General features: G+C 40.2%; 1 protein-coding gene across 5 annotated transcripts in view; it reads left to right on the forward strand.

Moving 5' to 3' along the window:
• The window catches only part of LOC132391707 (centrosome-associated protein CEP250-like), a 149,059-nt gene that overhangs the window by 48,205 nt on the left and 74,890 nt on the right, over positions 1–25,964 (forward strand). The window contains exons 9-17 of one of the 5 annotated variants that reach the window (XM_059965255.1): positions 1,293–1,364; positions 3,403–3,532; positions 9,894–10,033; positions 10,442–11,971; positions 13,949–14,041; positions 14,110–14,241; positions 16,905–17,057; positions 21,871–22,047; positions 24,543–24,674. In XM_059965255.1, the coding sequence (XP_059821238.1) occupies positions 1,293–1,364; positions 3,403–3,532; positions 9,894–10,033; positions 10,442–11,971; positions 13,949–14,041; positions 14,110–14,241; positions 16,905–17,057; positions 21,871–22,047; positions 24,543–24,674 (2,559 nt within the window). The remainder of the gene's footprint in view (positions 1–1,292; positions 1,365–3,402; positions 3,533–9,893; positions 10,034–10,441; positions 11,972–13,948; positions 14,042–14,109; positions 14,242–16,904; positions 17,058–21,870; positions 22,048–24,542; positions 24,675–25,964) is intronic. The other 4 variants (XM_059965256.1, XM_059965257.1, XM_059965258.1 and 1 more) reach the window with 4 other exon arrangements.

Raw genomic sequence — 25,964 nt, forward strand, 5'->3', positions numbered from 1 at the left:
CCTTCCTGTCCATCATCTACACCTTGAACTTCAGATACAACTTGGATTCCTGCCACCTGCAGAAATGTTTGGATGATTCAGTAGCTGTGGGCCATAGCAGCTGGGGTCAAGAGGCTGAGTACAGAAGAGTGCTGTGGCTGAATCATCTGCAGATCAACAGCACTAAGGCAAAGGAGTAAGTGGTGGACTTCAGGAAGTTGAAAACACCCTGCATTCCCATCTCCATCAAGGGAGAGGATGTGGAAGTTGTCTGGGACAATAAATACCTGGGAACTCACCTGGACAATAAACTGGACTGGACTAAAAATAGAGAGGCTCTGTACAAGAAGGGATAGAGCAGACTGTACTTCCTGAGATGGCTCCAGCCTTTCAACATCTACAGTACTATGACTCAGTAGTGGCCAGCTTTCTGTTCTACTCTGTAGTCTGCTGGGGCAGCACGGTGAGAGCAGCTGATGCCAGGAAGATCGATAAGCCTGTCATGAAGGCTGGTTCTGTTCTGGAGATGGAACTGGATTCCCTGGTGGCTGTGTCTGAGGGGAGGATGCTGCAGAAGCTACGGAGCATTATGGACAATCCCTCTCACCCCTCCATGACATACTGGACAAACAGAGGTACCTTCAGAAATAGACTGATTCCACTGAACACCACAGGAGATCCTTTCTCCCTGTGGCTACAAGACTCTACAACCTCTCCTCCTCGTTAAGAATCTAAGTGTATGGTTTCATCGCACATCTATATTTTGCGCTATTACTTTTTAATGCACATTTTGTATTTTCATATTTTAAAGTATTTATTTCTGACTGAGCAACATCATGACAATAATTTCCTTTGGGATAAATAAAATTTTATCTTATCTCGAATACATGAAACCACAGTGAGCAAAACTATTGAATTGTCTTACTGCTTATTTCTCACAAACTATCAGTAATAAAAATTATTGCTATTTGAACACAAACACACACAACTGACTCTATTTAAAAACTGTTTGCTCTAAGCTTGGTGTAGTGTCTAATGGCCACACAAGTGCGTGCAACTGACACTCGTTAGAAATTGTTCAGCAACAGTCTCCTGTCCCATTTAAGTGGCAGAGTGTCCCAAGTAAACAAAAGGAATCCCATCCATTTTCTTGATTAGTTTTTGTTCTTTAAGAGCTGTCCCAAACGAGAGGCTGCCCTGATTAACCAATGGCCCAATTAACTGGAATTGCTCAAGGTTTGCAAAGCAGCTGAGTGGGAGTGAAACAAGGAAATTGTCAGCTAATTTGATGTTCTGTTTCCTTCCATCGCTAGGAGGATGAGAGCTCACCCAACAGGTACAGAGAACTAAAAAACTCCTTGACCCACTTGCGATCTCAGCTACAGGTAAAAGAATGCTGAAGTCAGTTAATGTACTCTCTACCTTTTAGTTTATGTCTGTCCTTTTAAAACAATTTAGACATGTGAATTGTTTTAGATTCCTGTTTTAAATGCAATTAGTAACTGAGCCATCACTCCAGGGCAGATAATTCCAAAGATTCATCATTCATTGAAAAGGCCATTGTTTATTGCATATCAGTTATGATTGGCAATCATAATTGACATTTATGGTGATGAAATGCTTTGAGAAGTTGGTCATGGCTAGGATCAACACCTGCTTCAGCAAGGACCTGGTCCCACTGCAATTTCCCCATCACCACAACAGGCAGACAAAATCTCCAAGGCTTTTCACATGGCCTTAGATCAGCTGATTAATATAAACACCTATGTTGTAGAAATATAGAAACATAGAAAACCTACAGCACAATACAGGCCCTTCAGCCCACAAAGCTATGCTGAACTTAACCTTACCTTAGAAATTACCTAGGGTTACCCATAACCCTCTATTTTTCTAAGCTCTATGTACCTATCCACAAGTCTGTTAAAATAGCCTTATCATTTCCACCTCCACCACCATCGCCAGCATTCCATGCACTCGCTCTCTGTGTAAAAAAAAACTTACCCCTGACATCTCCTCTGTACCTACTTCCAAACACCTTAAAACTGTGCCCTCTCTTGCTAGCCATGTCAGCCCTGGGGAAAAGCCTCTGACTATCCACACGATCAATGCCTCTCATCATCTTATACACCTCGATCAGGTCACCTCTCACCCTCCGTCACTCCAAGGAGAAAGGGCCAAGTTCACTCAACCTATTCTCATAAGGCGTGCCCCCCAATCCAGACAAAATCCTTGTAAATCTCTGCACACTTTTAAAAGTTTCCACATCCTTCCTGTAATGAGGCAACCAGAACTGAGCACAGTACTCCAAGTGGGGTCTGACCAGGGTCCTATATAGCAGCAACATTTTTAATTTAACTATTTAATTGTGTGTGTGTGTGTGTGTGTGTGTGTACACACTACTGTAATTGATTTACTTATTTTTTTCTTTCTACATTAGCATGTATTTCATTGTACTGCTACTGCAAAGTTAACACGTTTCATGACATATGCTGATGATGTTAAACCTGTTTCTGAATCTAACTGAGAAAGTGATGGTGAGCTGCTGCATTGCATCATCATATTCTCACGGTCAGCTAGGGAAGACCAATAAATCCTGGTAGTTTCAGAATGATTAATAACAGTAAAAGTGGTATAAAGAACTTTTTAAATGTGCTCTTCACTAGAAAAAATATAAACTGTAAATTAATGACATATATGGTAAAAATTCAATAACATCATTTTGAAAATTTGTAAATCAATTGTCCAGAAACTGTGAAGTTACCACAATTGCATCTGGACATTTTTAACTAAATGATAGCTTATTGGATCACAAATAATACTGTCAGATGTTTGGGGAAAAAATATTAGTGATTGAATTGGTTTTGCATTTGTGTGGTCCTTATTTCTCATTGCTAATTTTCAAAGTAAAAATTTTTTATCAGAGTACATACATGTCACTACATACAATGCTGATATTCTTTTTCCTGTGGGCATACTTAGCAAATCTATAGAACAGTAACTGTAAACAGGATCAATGAACAACAAACTAATTTTGTTGATCACATGAATGGGCAAGTTAAATGTTATTTGTTATTTGCATCAATAGGTGCTCAGTATAGCATTATTTTCAGATGCAATTGTGCTATGTAGTTAATATTTCAGTAATATTGTAAACATATTGTTTGACAAAGCACTCTTTGTTGTCCACATAATGCATTACAAATTATATGTAAAAGACATTAGTCATTATGCCACCATGTCATATTTGCCTGCCTTACTTAAAGTACATACAGAGTTAGACTTGCATTTTGGCTTCATGTATTTGTTATTAATTAGTTTCATGCATTAGAGTTACAAAACATAACAAATTGATGGAGTTTTTACCTTTGTGCCTCTGAGAACATACTGTATATTTATTCATTCAAATATTTTGGTTGCAAACAGAATGGAGACATCTTATTTCGAGAAGAGTTAATGCAGCAGAAGTGGACAGCGGTATTGGATTCAGCTCGGAACAAGAACACTCAAACTCCCTCCGTTGGACAATGTCTTCAAGAGGCCATGATTCTCGCAAGTGAGGCAATGCATTATGAAAGTTTGTAGCTAACCTCTCCCAACCTTTACTCAGTAACTCCCATGTTGACAAAGACAACTAACTATCAATAAGAATTTGTTTTAACTGACTTAGATGTGTAAAGATACTTCAAGTGCCAGGCTTTAGATGTTTCAGAAAGGATAGGGAGGGAGGCAAAAGAGGTGAGGGTGTGGCACTGTTGATTGGAGATAGTGTCATGGCTGCAGAAAGAGAAGAAATCTTGGAGGTGTTGTCTATGGAGTCTCTGTGGGTGGAGGTTAGGAATAGGAAGGGGTCAATAACTCTACTGGGTGTTTTTTATAGACCACCCAGTACTAACAGGGACATGGAGGAGCAGACAGGGAGACCGATTCTGGTAAGGAGTAATAATAAGAGGGTTGTTGTGGTGGGAGATTTTACTTTCCCAAATATTGATTGGCATCTCCCTAGAGCGAAGGTTTTAGATGGGGTGAAGTTTGTTAGGTGTGTTCAACAAGGTTTCTTGACACAATATGTAGATAAGCCTACAAGAGGAGAGGCTGTACTTGATATGGTATTGGGAAATGAACCTGGTCAGGTGTCAGGTCTCTCAGTGGGAGTGCATTTTGGAGATAGTGATCTCAGTTCTATCTCCTTTACCATAGCATTGGAGAGGGATAGGAAAAGACAAGTTAGGGAAACGCTTAATTGGAGTAAGGGGAAATATGAGGCTATCAGGCAGGAACCTGGAAGCATAAATTGGAAACAGATGTTTTCAGGGAAACTTAACAAAAAATGTGGAAATGTTCAGGGGATTTTGCATGGGGTTCTGAGTAGGTACGTTCCAATGAGACATGGAAAGGATGTTAGGGTACAAGATCTGTGGCACACAAAGGCTGTTGTAAATCTAGTCAAGAAGAAAAGAAAAGCGTATGAAAGTTTCAAAAAACTAGGTAATGATATGAATCTAAAAGATTATAAGGCTAGCAGGAAGGAGCTTAAGAATGAATTTAGGAGAGCCAGAAGGGGCCATGAGAAGGCCTTGGTGGACAGGATTAAGGAAAAACCCAAGGCATTCTACAAGTATGTGAAGAGCAAGAGGATAAAATGTGAGAGAATAGGACCAATCAAGTGTGACAATGGAAAAGTGTGTATGGAACCGGAGGAAATAGCGGAGGTATTTAATGAATATTTTGCTTCAGTATTCACTATGGAAAAAGATCTTGACGATTGTAGGGATGACTTGCAGTGGACTGAAAAGCTTGAGAATGTAGATATTAAGGAAGAGGATGTGCTGGAGCTTTTGGAAGGCATCAAGTTGGATACGTCACTGGGACCAAATGGGATTACCCCAGGCTACTGTGGGAAGTGAGGTAGGAGATTGCTGAGCCTCTGGCAATGATGTTTGCATCATCAATGAGGACAGGAGAAGTTCCAGAGGATTCGAGGGTTGCAGATGTTGTTCCCTTAGTCAAGAAAGGGAGTAGGGATAGCCCAGGAAGTTATAGGCCAGTGAGTCTTACTTCAGTGGTTGGTAAGTTGATGGGGAAGATCCTGAGAGGCAGGTAAGGCATTTCATAAGGTACCCCATGCAAGGCTTATTGAGAAAATAAGGAGGCATAGGATCCAAGGGGCTATTGCTTTGTGGATCCAGAACTGGCTTGCCCACAGAAGGCAAAGAGTGGTTGTAGACGGGTCATATTCTGTGTGGAGGTTGGTGACCAGTGTTGTGCCTCAGGGATCTGTTCGGGGACCCCTACTCTTTGTGATTTTTATAAATGACCTGGATGAGGAAGTGGAGGGATGGGTTAGTAAATTTGCTGATGACACAAAGGTTGGGTGTGTTGTGGATAGTATAGTATGGAGACTTGTCAGAGGTTACAGCAGGACATTGATAGGATGCAAAACTGGGCTGAGAAGTGGCAGATGGAGATCAACCCAGATAAGTGTGAAGTGGTTCATTTTTGTTGGTCAAATATGATGGCAGAATATATTATTAATGGTAAGACTCTTGGCAGTATGGAGGATCAGAGGGATCTTGGGGTCTGAGTCCATAGGGCACTCAAAGCTGCAGCACAGATTGACTCTGTGGTTAAGAAGGCATACGGGTGCATTGGCCTTCATCAATCGTGGGATTGAGTTTAAGAGCGGAGAGGGAGTGTTGCAGCTATAAAGGACCCTGGTCAGACCCCACTTGGAATACTGTGCTCAATTCTGGTTGCCTCACTATAGGAAGGATGTGGAAACCATACAAAGGGTGCAGAGGAGATTTACAACGATGCTGCCTAGATTGGGGAGCATGCCTTATGAGAATAGGTTGAGTGAACTTGTCCTTTTCTTCTTGGAGCAACGTAGGATGAGAGGTGATTTGATAGAGGTATACAAGATAATGAGATGCATTGATCATGTGGATAGTCAGAGGCTTTTTTCCCCAGGGCTGAAGTGGTTAGCATGGTAGGGCATAGTTTTAAGGTGCTTGGAAATAGGTACAGAGGAGATGTCAGGGGTAATTTTTTTTATGCAGATTGTGGTGAGTGAGTGAAATGGGCTGTTGGTGGCCGTGGTGGAGGCGGAAACGATAGGGTCTTTTAAGAGACTCCTGGAAAAGTACATGAGCTTAGAAGAATAGAGGGCTATGGGTAAAGCTTAGGTAGTTCTAAGGTAGGGACATGTTCGGCACAGCTTTGTGGGCCGAAGGGCCTGTGTTGTGCTGTAGGTTTCCTATGTTTCTGTGTTTCTATGATTCTGGCACAAGTATTTCAGATTTGTTCAGGCATCTGATTTATTTACTCCTTCCTTTAGTGTTGCAACTCATACCTCAACATATTGTAAAGTTCTTTCTTATAGAAGTTGTATTTTTGCCTTCAGTTTTCCTTTTTGCACAGAACTTTGCTGTGACTCTCTGTACGCTACTGCGATGTGTCTGCCTGGTTAGATTCAATCAAAGATTGGATGTTAATAAGAAAAACGGTGGCTGATCTGAAATTATACTTGGGAATTTTCCCTATGGATCAAAAACTGCTTAGTAATCAGTAGGATAAGAAACAAAAATACAAATATGCACTGGGCCATGTGGTATTTCAATTTAAATAAACCCAAATTTAATTTGATAAGGAAAACAAAATAAAGTCAAAATAGCTGAACCATGAAAGTTAATAGTTAGCTAAATACTTTGAAAGCCTAGGAGTTTATACAAGCTTCTGCTAACCAAAATATGCTACTACCGTGGTACAAAGCATGTATTCTCCATGATCCAGTATAGGTAAATTGAACATAAAAGAATTGGTGCCCAAGGAAAGAAGAATATATTCCAGATGTGATGGAAATATTGTAACTGGATTATTGCTCCTGTGTATTTGAAAAATTCAACGGAAAATGCTAAGTCCAAAGCTTTACAGAGTCTTTTCTAGGAAAGCAGAAAAACCTGCAGTCTTCAGCAACAAATCTTCATGGGTGTCCAAACTTTAACCTGTTACGACAATATTCAACTCTAAGACCATAGGATATCGGAGCAGAATTAGGCTATTTGGCTCATTGAGTCTGCTCCTCCATTTAATCATGGTTGATCCATTTTTCTCTTGGCACCAATCTTATGCCATCTCTCCATAATGTTTCATGCCCAGACTAATCAAGTATCTATCAACCTGTGCCTTAAACATACATAAGGACTTGGAGTTCACAGCCGCCTCTGGCAAAGAATTTCACACATTGACACTCACTGGCTAAAGAATTTCTTCCTCATCTCCATTCTAAAAGGACGCCCCTCTATTCTGAAGCTGTGCCCTCTGGTCCTATACTCTCTCACCATAGGAATCACCCTCTCCACATAGACTCTTTCAAGGCTTTTCACCATTCGATAGGTTTCGGTGAGGTCATCCCTCATTCTTCTGAATACAGGCCCAGAGCCATCAAACACTCTTCATATGACAAGCCATTCAATCCTGGAATCATTTTTGTGAACGTTCTTCGAACCCTCTCCAATGTCAGCACATCCTTTCTAAGATAATGGGCCCAAAACTGCTCACAATACCCCAGGTGAGGCCTCATCAATGCTTTATAAAACCTCAACATAACATCATTGCTTTTATATTCTAGCCCTCTTGAAATGAATGCTAACATTGCATTTGCCTTCTTCACCACTGACTCTACCTGCAAATTAACCTTTAGGCAATCCTGCACAAAGACTTCCAAGTCCTTTTGCTCCTCAGATTTTTAAATTTTCTCTCCATCTAGAAAATAGTCAACATTTTTATTTCTTCTACCAAAGTGCATGACCATGTACTTCCCGACACTGTATTCCACCGGCCACTTCCTTGCCCATTCTCCTAATCAGTGTAATTCCTCTGTAGCCTCTCTACTTCCTCAAAGCTACCTACCTCTCCACCTATCTTCATATTGTCCACAAACTTTGCAGTAAAGCGAACAATTCAGTCATCCAAGTCATTAACATATAACATAAAAAGACGCAGTCCCAATACAGACACCTGTGGAACAGGACTAGTCACTAGCAGCCAATCAGAAAAGGCTCGCTTTATTCCCACACATTGCCTCCTGCCAATCAGCCACTGCTTTATCCATGCTAGAATCTTTACTGTGATACCATGGGCTCTTAATTTGTTAAGCAGCCTCATGTGTGGTACCTTGTCAAAGACATTCTGAAAAAGTACACAACATCCACAAATTCTCCTTTCTCTGTCCTGTTTGTTATTTCTTCGAATAATTCCAACAGATTAGTCAGATAAGGTTTTCCCTTAAGAAAACAGTGCTGACTACGGTCTATTTTATCATGTGTTTACCAGTACCTGGAAACCACATCCTTAACTATCAATTCCAATGTCTTCTCAACCACTGAGGTCAGATTAACTGGCTTATAATTTCCTTTCTTCTGCCTCTCTCCCTTCTTGAAGAGTGGACTGATGTGCAATTTACAGAACCATGCCAGAAAGATGGTTCTTGAAAGATCATCGCTAATGTCTCCACAATATCTTCAGCCACCTCTTTTGAACCCTGGGATGTACACCATCTGATCCAGGTGACCTTCAGACCTTTCAATTTCACCAAGAACCTTCTCCCTACTAATGGCAACTTCATACACTTTTGACCCCTGGCACTCTGGAACTTCCACCATACTGCTAGTATCTTCTACAGTGAAGACTGATGCAAAATACTTATTCAGTTCATCTGCCGTTTTCTCGTCCCCCATTACTACCTCTCCAGCAGCATTTTCCAATGGTCGGAAATTCATTCTTGCCTCTCTTTTGCACTTAATTCACCTGAAGAAACTTTTGGTAGCCTCTTTGTTAGCTAGCTTACTTCTGTATTCCATCATTACCTGCTTAATGACTTTTTTGTTGCCTTCTGTTGGTTTTTAAAAGCTTCCCAATCCTCTAACTTCCCACTAATTTTGGCTCTATTATATGCCCTCTCTTTGGCTTTTATGTTGGCTTTGACTTTTCACCACGGTTGTGTCATCTTGCCCTTAGAACACTTATTCCTCTTTGGGGTGTATATATCCTGCACCTCCTGAATTGCTTTCCAAGCTTTGAGTGTTCATTTTGTAGTTTCTTGGACCCTTAATCTCTTTTGCAGCTTTCTCTCATTGTATCGTAAAAAATTGAGTCATTCAAATATGTGACCCATGTGGTTATAACAATGAAGTTAAATTTATCCTTGAGTGACCTGACTACCATAGTTTCAGTTATTATCTCATGGGTACAACCATTCTTTCAAAAGTTAAACTTTACACTGAGGTGTGTCTTTTTCAATCCGAATGCTTCATTCTTTGTGCATGTAATCGGTGTTTGGATTTGGTAGAGTGAATTTCATGAAGTACCTTATTACTCAGAATTACACAAAGCTGCCACGTGTTCCGAAAAAATGTGTTGCACGTTACTTATTAGTTACTCTTAAGGAAGACTGAAACAGAAGTGATTTTTTTTCCCCTCTGTGTTTGATGCCTGCTATAGTTGTCAGTTGGGTCTCAACTTGGAAGAGTAATAAGGACACGTTTACACCTTCTCCAGCTCTCTGTGTTACATTTTACCCGTGCCACTATCCAACAAGTTGTAGGTTTCTAACTGTTGCCGATGCATCCCCACTGCTCCCATTCCAGTACGATGTCTGTGATCACCTACAGGAAAATCTTGTCTAAATCTTACTGCCTGAATGTGATATGAGTTGCAAGATGCAACAGAATGCAGTTTCTTCTCCTAGAATTCATGTATTGTGTAGATTAACTTCCTGATGAGCTAGGATTGTTAATTGTAATATTTTAACAAAATTTAATTGATATCCATTCCACATGTTTAGAAAATAAAAATGGGATAATTGACCTGACAAATACATTATGGTAATATGCTGGCATACCATCTCTTTCCAACAGAGCTGGCTTCTGAATGTACCTGTGATTACCCTAAACTGTCTGAGGCTGTAAGAGAAGGGTGGCTTAATTCACTGCTTCAAGCAAACTCGTGTACGTTGGCAGAGCTGATGCAGATTGTTAGGACTGGAGATGTGGAGGAGGTGAGGAATCACAACTAAATACAATCAAATTATATTCTGCGTCATCAGGGCCAGTTCCCACCCTCCCACTTTCACACCAGTGCCAGTTTCCGCTCTCTCTTTCCCACAGTGGGATCAGTTCCCAGTCTCCTTCTCCAGTCTCACACCAGAACCACTCCTGCCTTCCCTTCCCCACACTAGGACCACTATTCCCCTTATTCCCACTTGGACCAATTTGTACCATCCCTTTCTCACACCGGGGCCAATTCCCACCCTGTCATTCCCACAATGGGACAAATTCCTGCCCTCCCTTTCCCACACTGGGATCAATTCATACTCTTTCTTTCCCATACTGTCTGTTTATTGTTCTTGCTGTCTACTTGTAGTTTATTTGGAGCTAAACATAATTTATCATTGTCTTAACCCTAGGTCAGAACAGTCCTCCGGTTACCTGAAACACAAAGAGAACTGGGCAAGTTGTTGAGCCCTGAAGTAGGACGTTTTGTGTGTTGTGATCTATCTTCCCCTATGATTGAAAACCAAGAGACCAGGCAATCTAGAGATGGCCTAATAATGGTCAAGGAATCAGTAAGTGATGCTGCTATTCCCGAAGATACCATTACCATTGCATCACAGCCTGAACCTTTGGACCCTGGGAGCCAAGAAGTTGCAAAGTTGAACTTACTAAGCATACCTGAGCTTGTGGATTGCAATGGCAGTGATGCAGCCAGTTGTACACTACCAAAGACCCCTTGCAGCATGAAAGGAGAATCTGTGAGTGGAGACACAAATGCTGTGACTAAAGAAGTCATTGCAAACCTCAAAGCTGAAGTAGGAGAGCTTCAGGAAGAGAAAGCAGAGATGGATCGTCGCCTGCAGTGTGTGAACAATCAGTTACTCGATTCAACTGAAGAGAAAAGAAGATTGGAAGATGAATTATATGTTGCAGGGAGAGAAGTGAACCATTTGGCTCAGAAACTTGAGGCATTGACAAAAGGGAAGATACAAGAAGAAGAATCAATGAAAAACAACTTGAGAAAAGAAAATGAGGTTTTGGAGAAGAGAAATAAAGAGCTTCTAAATGAGATTACAAAACTGCAAACCAGCCAGCAAGCAATGGAAACAGAGTTTGAACAAAAGAGGGAAGAATATTTGCAGAAAATATCTCAATTGAAAGATGACAAGAAGAAGATGGAGGACAAGTTTAATTGCATGCAGCAAGAAAATGCAGAGAAACTAATAGAGTGTCATCAAAGTATTGAAACATTGAGCACAGAAAATGGGGAAATGAAGGGAAGATTATCAGAACTTAAAACCAAGGATAAAATTCTTAATAATATGGTGACAGAACTGAAAGAGAAAGTTGAAAAGATGATGAAAGAAAATGAACACCTGCTTAACAAAATTGACAAAATGAAGAGTGAGAAGACAAATACGGTTCACGAAACAATACATCACTTAACAAAAGAGAATGAACATCTTTTAGGAAAAGTCAGAGAACTGGAAAATGAACTGGAGAATTATTCCACTGCGAATACTGCAGCACAATATAAAATAAATCAAATAGAAAATGCAAATACCAATTTGATGAATGTGAAAGAAAATTTAATCAAAGAATCAAAAGTGCAAGGAGAAGGTGAAATAAATGAAAAGCCAGATGAGTTACAGAAAATGTCATCACAGCAAAGTGATGTTTTATTACAAGAAGCTACTGGCTGTGAGAATGACAGGAAGATAATGTTAAAAGCCAAGAAGAGGAGGGAAGTGGAACAAAGCAAGAATTCGATGGAACACCATGTTGAATTTAATGATGTATTGTCTGAGACATCTACAGTGAAAATCACTGGAAGATCTAATGAATACAAAACCTTGTCATCCAAAGAGAATGCAGAAGATGAAAGTCCACTCAGTGATGAAACAAGAATTGATGTCGAAGCATTTTTGGAAGAGATTGAGATGGTGAATGATGAGGCTTTAAAAACCATTAATTGTTCTGACATATCAAGTTATTGGGAAGTATTGTTAAGGGAGGAAGAGCCATAGAACACTACAGCACTGTGCAGGCCCTTCAGCCCTCCATGTTGTGCCGACCCATATCAGTTCAGTTCAGTTTCAGTTTATTGTCATTTAGAAACCACAAATGCAATGCAGTTAAAACAATGAGACAACGTTCCTCCAGAATGATATCACAAAAGCACATGACAAAACAGACTACACCAGAAAATCCACGTAACGTTTGGCAATCCCCAATCCAGAGTCCGGAGAGGCTGCTGTGTATTAATATCGCGCTACCATCTTAGCGCGTTCCCCGGAAAGGAGCTCCAATCCACCAGACAAAACAAGACTACCCAGACACACCAAGTCAGGAGACCAACTCTAGCACCCAACAAACCAAACACTAAAGCTACAAGACCGGCACAAAAGCACATAGTTACAACAGTGCAAACAATAGCATAATTAATAAAAAAAACAGACCATGGGCACAGTAAAAATAGTCCTTTAAGAAAAGTACTAGACCCACAGTACCCCATAACCCTCTATTTTTCTTTCATCCATGTGTCTGTCCAAGAGGCTCTTAAATACCCCTAATGTTTTAGCCTCCACCACCATTCCTGGCAAGTCATTCCAGGCACTCACAACCCTCTGTGTAAAAAAACTTACCCCTGATGTCTCCCCTAAACATCCCTCCCTTAATTTTTGTACATATGCTTGCTATTAAAATACATTGCTATATTTTAATAGGTGTTTGCTATTGGTGCCCTGGGAAACAGGTACTGACTATCCACCTTATCTATGCCTCTCATGATCTTGTAGACCTCTATCAAGTCCCCTCTCATCCTTCTATGCTCCAAAGAGAAAAGTCCCAGCTCTGCTAACCTTGCTTCATATGACTCGTTCTCCAACCCAGGCAACATCCTGGTAGATCTCCTCTGCATCCTCTTCATAGCTTCCACATCCTTCCTATAATGAGGTGACCAGAATTGAACACAATACTCCAAGTGTCTTCTCACCAGAGATTTGTAGAGTTACAACATGACCTCTCTACTCTTGAACTCAATCCCCCTGTTAATGAAGCCTAGCATCCCATAGGCCTTCTTAGCTACCCTATCAAACTGTGCAGAGACCATGAGGGATGTATGGATTTGAACCCCAAGGTCCCTTTGTTCATCCACACTCTTAAGTAACTGACTATTAATCCTGTACTCAGTCTTCTGGTTTGTCCTTCCAAAATGCATCACCTCACACTTGTCCAGATTGAACTTCACCTGCCATTTTTCTGCCCAACTCTGCAGCCTGTCTATATCCTCTTGTAACCTTTGACAATCTGCAGCTCCATCCACAACTCCTCCAATCTTCGTGTCATCCGCAAACTTACTCACTCATCCTTCTGCCTCTACATCCAGGTCATTTATAAAAATCACAAATGGCAGGGGTTCCAGGACAGATCCCTGCGGCACTCCACTAGTTACCGACCTCCAGGCAAAATACTTTCCTTCCACAACTACCCTCTGCTTTCTTCCTTTAAGCCAATTTTTTATCCAAACTGCCAAGGTTCCACTTATCCCATGCCTCATGACTTTCTGGATGAGTCTCTCATGAGGGATCTTGTCAAATGCTTTGCTAAAGTCCATGTAGACCACATCCACTGCCCTACCCTCATCAATTTCTTTTGTTACCTCTAACATTTGGGAGGAAGACTTTATTAGATAAATAAGAAAGCTTAAAAGAATATTTTAAAATCAAATATCAATTGTTTTATTCTCATTATTCTACAAGTTACATTTATTCTGCTGTATTAGTCTAATTTTTCTACCTATTTTAACAAAATATTAGCTTGATAGCAATGTATTTTAATAGGAATAATTTGCTATTTGGGTAAAGTGACACCTTTCCATTATAAATTGAAGTATTAATTAATCAATCCTGCACTTAAAGGAAGGAGACTCTTCCCCAGATGAGCTGCAGATGGGCTATGACATTCTACCAAGCAAATCACAAGATGCTGATCAGTCAAGAACTGTCATCAAGGTAAATTTTTATAAAACACTCAAGTAATGTCTTTACCTTCCATCACTTTATTAATCTAGTGAATTTAGAAAAACAATTCTTTTAAATACCAGGCACAATTGACTAATGTGGAAGGGAAAAATCAATTTGAGGAACGATTTGTAAAAGCAGAATTGGAGCTGAAGTCTAAACAAACTGAGCTGGATGAGACAAAAGCTAAGGTACTTCTATGCCTTTTACCAGCCTCCTCAATTTATGGATAAGGTGATTCTGAATGGACGCTCTGCACAGAATTTATTTTATCATTTATTCTTCTGCAGAAATTTGCTTGCAGCCACTTGCTCTAGATTTAGTTCCACTGAGAACAATAACCTGTATTTGGTGGGTGACTTGTGACATCTCCTGTCAGAAGTTCAGAGATATTTCTAGCTTTTGAGGGGGAGCATTGGTAGCCAGTCAAAATTTCTTCAGCTGCCTTTGTGAGTTGTGCCTCCACCATGGTATGGAGTACTTGATCTTGGTAGATTTGCACTCGTAAGTTCAGCCATCATGTACAAAACTGGAGTGAGCACACGTGTCTTGTCACCATCCACAAATTCTGGGCTAATGGTTTATCTTGCTCCTGGGTATTTTTTGCTGCTATCCTAAAAAGTTAACCTTTCCTCTGTACCAACAACACGGGTTGTCTCGGGAGGCAAGGCAATGGTTTATTTTCAAAAACTTTAAAAAGGAGGAAAATAATCCACTGAGTATCATAGGGTCAAATATGTCATTAAGGTTGTAAACAGTTAACTTAGTTTCAGATTGTTGTGGGATAGACGGATGGAGTGGATGGATAGAAATAAATTTTATGACAGAGACAGACAATGGCTAAGATCTTCTCAGTATTTTGTTTAAAAATTGCTGCTCATTTAGTATTGGATATTGGTCAAGTATTCTGTCAGTGCAGTGCAGTGGTGTTAGTGGCGTATGGCCCTTGGTGTGTGGAATCTGATGGCTGACTAGCAGTTTGGTAATGAAGAACAGGGGAGATCCTTGCAATAGTTCTCTCAATGGAGATCTTTGGTGGGGATGTGGCTTTTCAGGGAAAATGGCACAGGCTCAAAAAGGGGAGATGGTGCAAGTGATTTGTGGCTGCAGCTGGATAGTGGATGGTGAATGAGGAAAGTGGTATGGTCACGTGTTAAAGGCACAGCAAGGGGAAACATGCCATATGAGTTTGCTGTGCAAAAGAATCACAGTATGTACATTGATATACCGCGCATAGATACATTGCAGTAAAACACAGAACACTCAGGCATATCTGACGAGGAGAGGACAGAGGAGCGTTACATAGTACCAAGAGGGAAGCTGGATAGCTGATACTTATACCACATATACCTGTAGATACATTGCAGTAATGCACAGAATGCTCAGGGGTCACTCTGTTCCCGTGATGAAAGCATACCTGAAGAAGAGGCTGTTGCTGAGGACACTTACACAGGTACCAAGAGGGAAGCTGGATAGGTGATACTCCAGTGGGAGTAAGCTGAGGAAGTAGGAGTTGAGCGTTATTGATAAAGGGAGCATGAACAGTGTTTAGAGAGAAACTGGAGAAGGGCGTGCCTAACACTAGGGTATGGGGACATTACTTTAGCCCAGGGGGTCAGATATAGAGATGAAGCAGCAGAAGAAATTGCCAAGTAGTTTCATTCTCAGTGGCAAAGTCCACAAGATGCTTGCATGTTGGAACTGAGGATGGGGAAGCTTGGATTTAAGTCTGTATTCAGTAAAAGGTTGCTGGTTTATCTCTGGATTCTGCACTGTTACTGGAACACCCAGCTGCTTCATCAGATTAGACCAGGGCTTCACATGGCCCAGCCATATCTACTGATGAATGTGTAGAATGATTATCCAGCATATTTATTCCAGATTGTATCCCTTGCATTTATAAAAACACAGATGGGCTGCATCATGTGGCATGGCTGAAGTGAGAAAGAGCACATGTATACTGGCAGTGAATGTGTGACTGAACTGCAGCCAGCTTCTAATTAAAACCCACTGGAAAGTTTGCATGGCCCCTTCTTTCAAATGCAACCTCAGGTGTCTTTCCTTTTGCTTCTGCAAAACTAGTAATCTGTGCTGTCACTTTGGCTCTGGAATACTTTGCAGGCTTCTTCTCTCCTCCTGGCTGCTGAAAGCCTTTCACAAAAAAACAAGCTCTTGGGCAACTCAGTGATGGAGTTTGTCTGGCAATACTTCACCGATGAGCTGTGAAAGTTTTACTATATTGACAACAGTAATATATACAAATAAAAATATATTTAAATGTTGTATACCTGAATCTATGCACCAAATACTAGAAGAGTCTTCATTTATTGGAGGCATCCCAGTTGAGACTAACTTTATGCTCTCCTGATATCTGTATGTGTGTGAATTCCAACAGGAGTTGTCGAATACCAGCGGTGAGTGTGATTGCATAGGATATGGTTTCTTAGCTGATTCTCCTGCTCCACATTTTATCATTTTTACATTTCACTCTACAAACCTGGGACATCTTGGTTTTTAAGGCTTAGTGAGACGTGAGACCTCATCATTACCAACAGAACCATTGGCAAGGACCAGGAGGGAGAAAGTAGCTCATCATATGTAGTTTTGTATGCCAGAACACCAAGAGTCATTAGGGCAGGTGGATCATCCTGTAGCATATGGACATTGCAAATGGTGCTGTTGAAATATGATTGGTATGAAGAATTTTATAATTTTTTTGTGGTCCGGCACATTAATCCTCGTTCACATATTTATTACTCTGAAATATAAAAAGCAAAAGAGAAAATATCTTGCCACATAGTACACACAGTAAATTTTGAGCTGAAGCAGAAATGTCTTCTGTGGTTGGTTCCAGGCCCAGAAATGGCATTCAGAGGCAGGGTTGGCAGAAGATAGATCTGAAAAGATCAAGCAAGACCTAACGCAAATTGTAATTGAGATGGAAAAGCTGCATAGAACCACAGAAGAACAAGGACCTCTGCAAATGCAAACTAAACTTATGGAAGAGGTAATACAAAATGGTTCATCTGTCAGTGAAGAAGTTCCTTCTACTGTTGCAACCTCTCTGAAGGTGGCTAGAAGATCAATTTACATGAACCATATTCCTATCTTAAAGGAAAGTCTTGGCCTTCATTTTAAAATATATTCTGACAAGTTGTGAATTATATTATGGCCGCAATTAAATCTTTATGCGAGATAGATTGAGCCTTGGATTCTCACTTACAATTCTAAATGAGAAAAGAGTTTTGCCTCAAAATTGGATAGTGTGTACTATATTTCCATATACGATGAAATTTAATTTTGATGAAGTATTAAGCTGAAAAAGAAAACTTGCTGTGCTTAGCTGCAATAGTCTTTTCAGATTATGCATTTGACTTGCTAACACTTGGAGGACTCAGACATGTTTTGTACTTCATTGCAAACAATTTCATTTTACCTCAGTGGAACATGATATTGGATGACACTTATAGTTGTTTGCCCATTGCAATCAGTTCAATCAGGATGTCAACGGTTAAACCCAGGGGGATTTATCATGAGGCCTTCATAGTCTTGACATTCACATAGTTCAGTAGATTGCAATTCCGCAACAAACTGTGTAATTACTTTTTGTGCTATTCATTAATGCATATTTCTAGATTGAACTACAGAAAGAGGGAAATAGTTTTATAAGGTATTACATTTGCTAATAACTAAGGTTTAATTTAAAAAATGCTAATAATCTCCCACTATCGTTTATTAAAATGCAGGCGCCTGCTGTTTCCCACATTTAAGTCCCAGTTACTGTTGCAATAGTGCCCTCTATAGGGGACAAGTTCATTAGCAGCTGTGGGATATTCCAGTGCCTTTGTCAGGTGTAGGTTTCAATGTACTTCACACATTAAAATCCAGATTCATAGTTCACATTTTAAGTGCTGTTTGTAAAAACATGAGCAATAGAAACATGAGTAGGTTATTGGGTCCCTCACACCCTGCTGCATCATTGTGGCTGATCTTTACTGGAGTGTCTTTTTAAGATGAGATAAAATCTTATTTATCCCAAAGGACATTATTGTTGCAAGATTGCTCAGTCAGAAATATATACCTTAAAATACAAAATGTACATTAAAATTAATATTGCAAAATACAGATGTGCAATGAAACCATATACTTAGGGAGGAGAAGGTGTAGAATCTTGTAGCCACAGGCATTCAGGGGTGCACCATGGTAGAACCAGTCTGTTACTAAAGGTGCTTTCTGTTTGTCCAGTATGTCATGGACAGGGTGAGAGGAATTGTCCATAATGCTCCGTAGCTTCTGCAGCATCTTCCTCTCAAGCACAGCCACCAGGGAATCTATCTCCACCCCAAGAATGGAACCAGCCTTCATGATGAGGTTATCGATCTTCCTGGCGTCAGCTGCTCTCACCCTACTGCCCCAGCAGACTAAAGCGTAGAATACAATGCAAGCCTCCACTGAGTCATTTATCTGCACAAATCCCATATCATATTGTTGCCTTCAAATTTCTGCCACTCTCTACTATCTCTGTGACAGCAAAATAAATATCTAATGCATTCAGATTAGAGAAATACAAAAGTAGCTTGAAGAGAAATTAAAGACATACATTCATATTTCTTTGTGGTGAGGAAATAGGCCATTTGGTCCATTTTGCCTATACCAGCTTTTGAAAAAAATTCCTACCAACCTCATTTCTCCAGTTATTTCCCTGTAAATTAGCATCCTCTGATTGTCCTCCAACCCACCTACAGAGTCAATTAACAAATCAAATGGCATCTCTTTGGGATGTGGGGGAACTGGAGCACCTGGATGAAACTGACAATATCACAAGGAGAACAGGGACAGAAAACACTGGAGGTTAGGATCGAACTCAGAATGCTGAACCTCTGAGGCAGCAGGTATACCTGCAGGACTGCTCTGTCACAGTTTGAGGGTAGATTTCAGACTGTAACAGTATTTATAGCATCTAAACGTTAATCTGAAATATATTTTATTACTTATTAATTTATTTGTGGTAATATTATGTTATGTGTTGTGTTTGAGTTAGATGTATGGTGTTATCCTCTGTGGTCTGGAGAAACATTGTTCGTTTGGTGATCTTATGTCTATATGGCTGAATGACAATAAACTCAAACTTGACCTCTGAATATTCTCATGTCAGCAGAGGTTTTCACAATTGTTAAGTACTTATAGATTATTGTATTGATAAAAGGCATATTTTCAAGAAAACTATTTGCTCACTTTCCACTTTCAGTTGACAAGAACAATTAATCACTAATTCTGATTTGGTGTCTCTTTAAAAATAACTTAACCTAAAATTGGATTGGTCTGTTTATCTCCATTTAATTCAAGCATGTCTTGGCATGGTTGGTTCCTCTTCTCAGGCAGGTGAGAATGCAGATTCCACTCTCAGGCATTTTCCAGTAACATGGTGTGCCAGCCCTTACATGTTACACAAGAGCAGTTTTTTTAACAGTTAGTCTCTCTTGTAAATCTTTCCTCCCTTGTGAGCAAGACATTTGCCTCCATATTTCAGCTGAAATCACTGGCAACCATTTCCACTTTATAATGCTTTTTAATACTAACATACAGATATGACTATAAGACCATAAGATATAGGAGCAGAAGTGGGCCATTCAGCCCATCGAGTCTGCTCCACCATTAAATCATGGGCTGATCCAATTCTTCCAGTCATCCCCACTCCCCTGCCTTCACCCCATACCCGGACTGCAAAAGAAATGGAGAATGCAACAAAACCTGCCTTCCTCCCACCCACCTTAATAACTAGTAAGAAGAAGCATCAGCTTAATGTTTGAAATCCTCAATATTGTCAGTCCATGTATTATAAACTGTCAAATCATTTGATTTCTTTATGCCACACACATCATTCAGTTTGTTTTCTATTTGATGGCTACTGTGCTACCTGTCAGTTATATTGGGGAACCATTTCGTCAAACACCTCTGCTCTGTCGGCTAAAAGCTGAACTTTCCGATGGCCAAACATCTTAACTCTGATTCCCATTCCTGCACGTTATCACAAGAGGAGACCATGAACCGACATGTCGGAACAGGAATATCAAATCTTTATGTTTTTTCCACACTACAATCCAATTAGCCAGTATGGACAAATTAAGGAACAGCAAGCACTTGTGTTTTTAAAAAAGCAAACAGCCATAAAACACGTCTGATTACTAGTAATACTTAGTTAAGCCCTTCATCTCTGTGGCGGCCTAGGCTGCCGACAGCAGTTCGCCAGAGTCGTCCGTTCTGGGCCAGTGCTTCAAGTTGTCCCAGATGTAACCTGCATTCTTGCTGTCAGCTTCAAAGTTGCATTGCCAGGTGTGATTCGGTCGGCTGCTCTTCTGTTTCCCCTGGGGATTCCATTTTACTGCTTGCCTGGTGATGTCGGTACTTGGCTTATGCAGCATGTATCCTGTCCATCCCCATCTTTTCTTTAGTTCTTCTGCTGGTCTGCCATAGATCGGTGTTGCTGATGGCTTCTGGCCAGTGGATCCAGAGGACTTTTCTCAGATAACTATAAATCTCTGCACTTTCCTGTCCTCCGATTCACAATGGAGTTGAACAGCCTTGGTGTGCTGTGACTGCTCCTTGGAGCACCAGATGTTCCTGAACTGGGTAAAGGCTGCCTAGCTTTTGCCAGTCTTTGCCTTGACACCCACATTGGTGCCACCCTATCTGACAATGACACTACCCAGACAGACAAAGGCTTCTACCTCCCCCACTAATACTGTCTTTCCACTTTCATACATGGTCTTTACATTCTGTGCTCTAGTAGTGGTGGTCCTGGATGATAAAATGTCGATTTGCCCTGTGACTTCCACAGACTTGCTGCTTTCATTACACAAGTTCACTTGTCTTCTAGGCGAAGACTCTTTCTCTCCCAGGGATCAAGTTTTTGGAGCTCCTGTTGGCATTTCAGTAGCTCTGGGAAGAGGTTGCTAGGCCCACGTCCTACCCTCCTCCTTTCTCGGCCAGGCTTGGGACTGTTCATAGCAGAACTAATCATTAGCAAAAAAAGATGTATTTACATCATGGCTGCAGTTATGAGACAATTCATCCTGTAGAGGGAGCCACAAGGCCATTTTATGCACACGGACATAGAACAAATACTGTACATCCCTTGCATTATATTGTATGTGCTTACCTTGTTGAAATGTATGTTTGTGCTTCATTGTGGTTGTGTAATTTGAGTGTGTGTGTGTGAGAGAGAGAGAGGACTGACTGTGTATGTATTTGTAGTCCTTCTCCTGAAGTAAACTTCCCAGTCTGATTTTGACCATAAAACATGCAGTTGTTGAATGGTGAGACTATGGTTCATACCTATAAACAAAAAAAGTGGATTTTTAAAATTAAATTGCATTAAAATGCACAATGACCTTTCAATGAATAGTTCAGTTCCAGGAATCTTTAATATTTGGTTAGAGATAATCTAAATCTGTGTCTCATTCTTCAATATCTTTGCTTCCATTTTTAAACATTTGTGTAGATCAACTGTGGGTATCATTGGGAGAATGTGAATTTGTAATGTCACCTCAATAGACTTGTATTGTGAACTCATTATTTTGGCATAACCTAGAGTGCTTGCCATATGTGTCACTGTGGTCACTTCTGGATCACAATTTCAATATGAAATTCAAGGCAGTTGAATTACTATCAAAGAAAATGTCTGTTTCAACAAGGAAGCCTTTCTGTACAGTGTTTTGTGATTAATTGGGAAACAGTGAAGGGGAAGACTGAGAATAATGCTTATTGCCAGTAAAGAAAAGGATGCAAGTTTCAACTCTAAATTGTCTACCCCCTTTCAGAGTGTTCCAGTGAAATCTATTGGCCAAAAAGCAGACTTCAGCTCAATTGACATTACAACTCTTCAGCAGCAGATTGTGACATTGAATTCCCAGCTTAAAGATCAGATTGCTTTGGAGAGGAAGCTTCAGGAATTGCAGTTTAAACTGGAACTCCTTCAGAACCAGCTTGACATAAAGGTATTCATGCCTAGAATGGGAGAGACTCTGCAGATGCTCGAAATCCGGAGTAACATACACAAAATGCTGGAGAGACTCAGCAGGTCAGGCAGCATATATAGAAAGAAATAAACAGTCAACATTTTGGGCTAAGACCCTTCATCAGGACTCAACCTAATGTAGATAGTCCCAATTATGAGTGACTGATGTTAAGTTTTTGTCCTCAAGTATATTATGCATCATCTAATATTAAAAGAAGTCCAAAAAGATTTACGGTAATATAACGTTAATTGAACACTTGTGCGAAGAGACTCCATGTTCCAGTATCTACAGTGTCTTTTTGCACTCTATACCAAGAAATTATATTTTTCCCTATTTTGGTGACTGATGGACACAGACTAAAGTAATGTAGTTATTTCCTTGTGGGGCAATAATGTGATGTTCTCCTCACAACTACAGAAGCTCCACCTTGGAATTAATTATTCTGCTTCTTTGACCAACAGTTGCAACATCTTTTCATTCACTCTGCAATTTCCCATTGGTGATAATCACTCCAATTTCCTGATGTCTAATCAGGTGTGTTTCCACCTGGTCAATTTGTCCTTCGTAGTCATGGTCCCTTGATCCTAAACTAACTTAAGGGATTGATCTGGGATTCTTATTGTTAATTACTTCCTCATTTAGAACAGTGCAAAAGAAAAGTACTATTCATCTAGCTTCTTTCTTACCCTTCAGTCTTCCACTTCAACAAATGAAGAACGTCTGAAAGAAAGATATAATTGTTAGCTGGGAATCATGGCAAGCCATTTGGACACAATGATACTCAGCAAACAGAAACAGATAAGGTGTCCTTAATTATATTGAATGATAAATATTGGATGACCCTGTTCCTTTAATAAGTATCAAGAGACCTTATGCAATGAGAGAGAATCTGCAGATGCTGGAAATCTAAGCAACACACACAAAATGCTGGAGGAACTCAGCAGGCCAGACAGCATTATGGAAAAAAGTACAGTTGACGCTTTGGGCTGAGACCCTTCAGCAAGGACTGGAGAAAAAAAGATGAGGAGTGGAATTAAAAGGTGGGTGGAGGGGAAAGCAAAACACAAGGTGATAGGTAAAACCGTGAGTGGGAGAGGTGAAGTAAAGAGCTGGGAAGTTGATTGGTGAAATAAATACAGGGCTGGAGAAGGGGGCATCTAACAGGAGAGGACAGAAGGCCATGGAAGAAAGAACAGGGGGAGGAGCACCAGAGGGAGATGATGGGTGGGCAAGGAGATAAGGTGAGGGAGGGAAAAGGAGATGGGAAATGGTGAAGGGGGGGTGGGGGCATTAGCAGAGGTTCGACAAATCAATGTTCATGACATCAAGTTGGAGGCTACCCAGAGAGAATATAAGGTGTTGTTCCTCCAACCTGAGTGTGGCTTCATTATGACAGTAGAGGAGGCCATGGATAGACATAGGAATAGTGAAGTGGAATTAAAATGGGTGGCCCCTGGGAGATCCCACTTTTCCTGCTCTTTTGCAGCTACCAGAGAAGACAGAGATAACTTTGGTTTAACTTCAGTGTGAAAGGCATCACTTCCAATAAAGAGGCAATTCATTGTTACCACACTTTAATGTTTGCCTAGATCCTGTTCTCAAATCTCTGCTAGGAACTTTGACCCCATCGTATTTTCTATCAATTGAATCAGGACTAACATGAAAGTGCACTATTAAATGTATCCAGTGTTTGGAAAGTATTCAAAGAATCATAATCATTCAGAATGAAAATGGGCCCTTTGGTCCTTCAAGTCCACATTGATCATCAAACATTAACACTACGCCAATAGCAATCTATTCTCCCCACATTCCCCTCAAAATTCCCACCCCCACCCCCAATGTTTTACACTCAGCTGCACACTTAGGGAATTTACAGCACCCATTTAACTATAGCACATCTCTGGGATGTGGGAGGAAATTGGAGCACCTGGAGAACACCCACAGGAAAGTGTGCAAAGTCCACAGAGACAGCGCTAAGCTCAGGATTGAACCTCGTCACTGGAGCTGTGAGCAGCATATCTGCTGCTGCCTAGTTTTCCTCAGCAACAGATGAAAATGGAAATGACTGAGCCTGCTTTGTTTCATACCTTCATCAAAACCTACCTACAAAATCTGGAAGCCATATCGATAACAGATAACAGTATTTCAGTTCAAGAATCATTAAAGTTCTGGATTTGAGCACTGAGGGACTATCAACCTTTGCATTTCATTAAACCACCTGATTAAAAGCACAGAATAGCAAGTTGGAATGCATTTACTCTGCAGAAAGGTTGTTGCCACAACCAGATTAAAAGACAGGCTGGAATACATTCTCATATGTTTGCAGCAATATAGAACTTGATACTGTTCCTATTGGGGAGCAGCAGGGAGCAATGTGTGGTAAAATATTTTGTACCATATTGAATTTATTTAAGCAGCATGGTTACTGAGTGAAAAGCTAATGTTCACTGTACTTGTGCATTGTTACTTTATAGTCCAAAGCCGAAATGGATTTAAAGATGAAAAACTACTGCATGAAAGGTCAAATTGATGCTTTGGCAGAACACGTCAACAATGCAGAGAATTTCAGAGCAAAAGATAATGAAATGAAAAGTGGGACTGATGTAGTAAGTCAAATATTTATTTTTCCATTGCAGACCCACCTGCCTTAACGTTGTTTACAATCCAGCAAAATAATATCTTGGAAGAATATTCCATTTTATATAGAAACTCCGTGGCCACTGATTGTCTGTTCATGATCTTCTGCTACTGTACCCCGTCCACTTCAATGTGCATTCAGAGATGCTCTTCTGCACACCACACATTATAACACGTGATTATTTGTTGCCTTCCTGTCAGGTTAAACCAGTCTGGCCATTCTTCTCTGACCTCTCTCGTTGACAAAGCATTTTTGTCTTAGAACTACCACACACTGCATTTTTTTTGTTTTTGCACCATTCTCTGTAAACCCAAGAGACTATTCTGTGTAAAAATCCCAAGAGATCAGCAGTTTCTGAGTTATTCAAATCACTTTGGCACCAACAATCATTCCATGGTTAAAGTCACAGATTACATTTCTTCCCCTTTGGTGTGTGGTCCAAAAACAACTGAACCTTTTGACAACATCTGCATGCTTTTATATGTTAAGCTGCTGTCACATGATAGACTGATGAAATATTTATATTAATGAGCAGGTGTACATAATAAAGTGGCCACTGAGTGTATTTTTAAAAAGCACAAGATATTAAAAAATCATTATTTTGTAACAATACTACAACATTTGATCAGAATTTTGATCTTTGCTCTAATGGATTACAGCTTCCAACTCTATCAACGCATCCCTTTCTGATTGTTAGTATTTCAGTTGTGTGGCTCTAGTGTTTTACTTCATCTTTAATATTCGAGTGAAGTAGAAAGATCGAAAAGACGTTGATTATCAGAAAGATTTATGCTTTTTTTTTAACTGAAACAAAATCAGTTCTAAACATCATAAATCTTTCTCCCATAATTGAAAATATCCTCTAGCTACTCTCAGTAATGCCATTTCCACAGATAGCAAACAGATGCCATTTGAAACATGTTGAGTGTGAGTCATTTGTAACACTGAAATGATCTGAACCTCAAGACCTCCCAATGTTTTGTGAAGCTGCAGTTTATCAATGGAGCTTGCAATTCATGTTCTGATTTCCCCTCCCCCAGTCCTTAACTAGCATAGTCTTCCGTCTGTGCACAACCTCACTGCAATTTGTACTGTGATTGATGATTGCTTCTTAAAGTTTACTCATTTTCTTTCAAACCACTTATAATTAATAAAGCTTGTATCTAAACTGACTTATTGATACTTAAGTATACTTATAGTATACTTACTAAAAGGCAGAAAAAGAAATTTACATTACACACTGCAAAAATATATTGCA

This window comes from Hypanus sabinus, chromosome 3, assembly GCF_030144855.1.
Source record: "Hypanus sabinus isolate sHypSab1 chromosome 3, sHypSab1.hap1, whole genome shotgun sequence".
NCBI classification, from domain to species: Eukaryota; Metazoa; Chordata; class Chondrichthyes; order Myliobatiformes; family Dasyatidae; genus Hypanus; species Hypanus sabinus.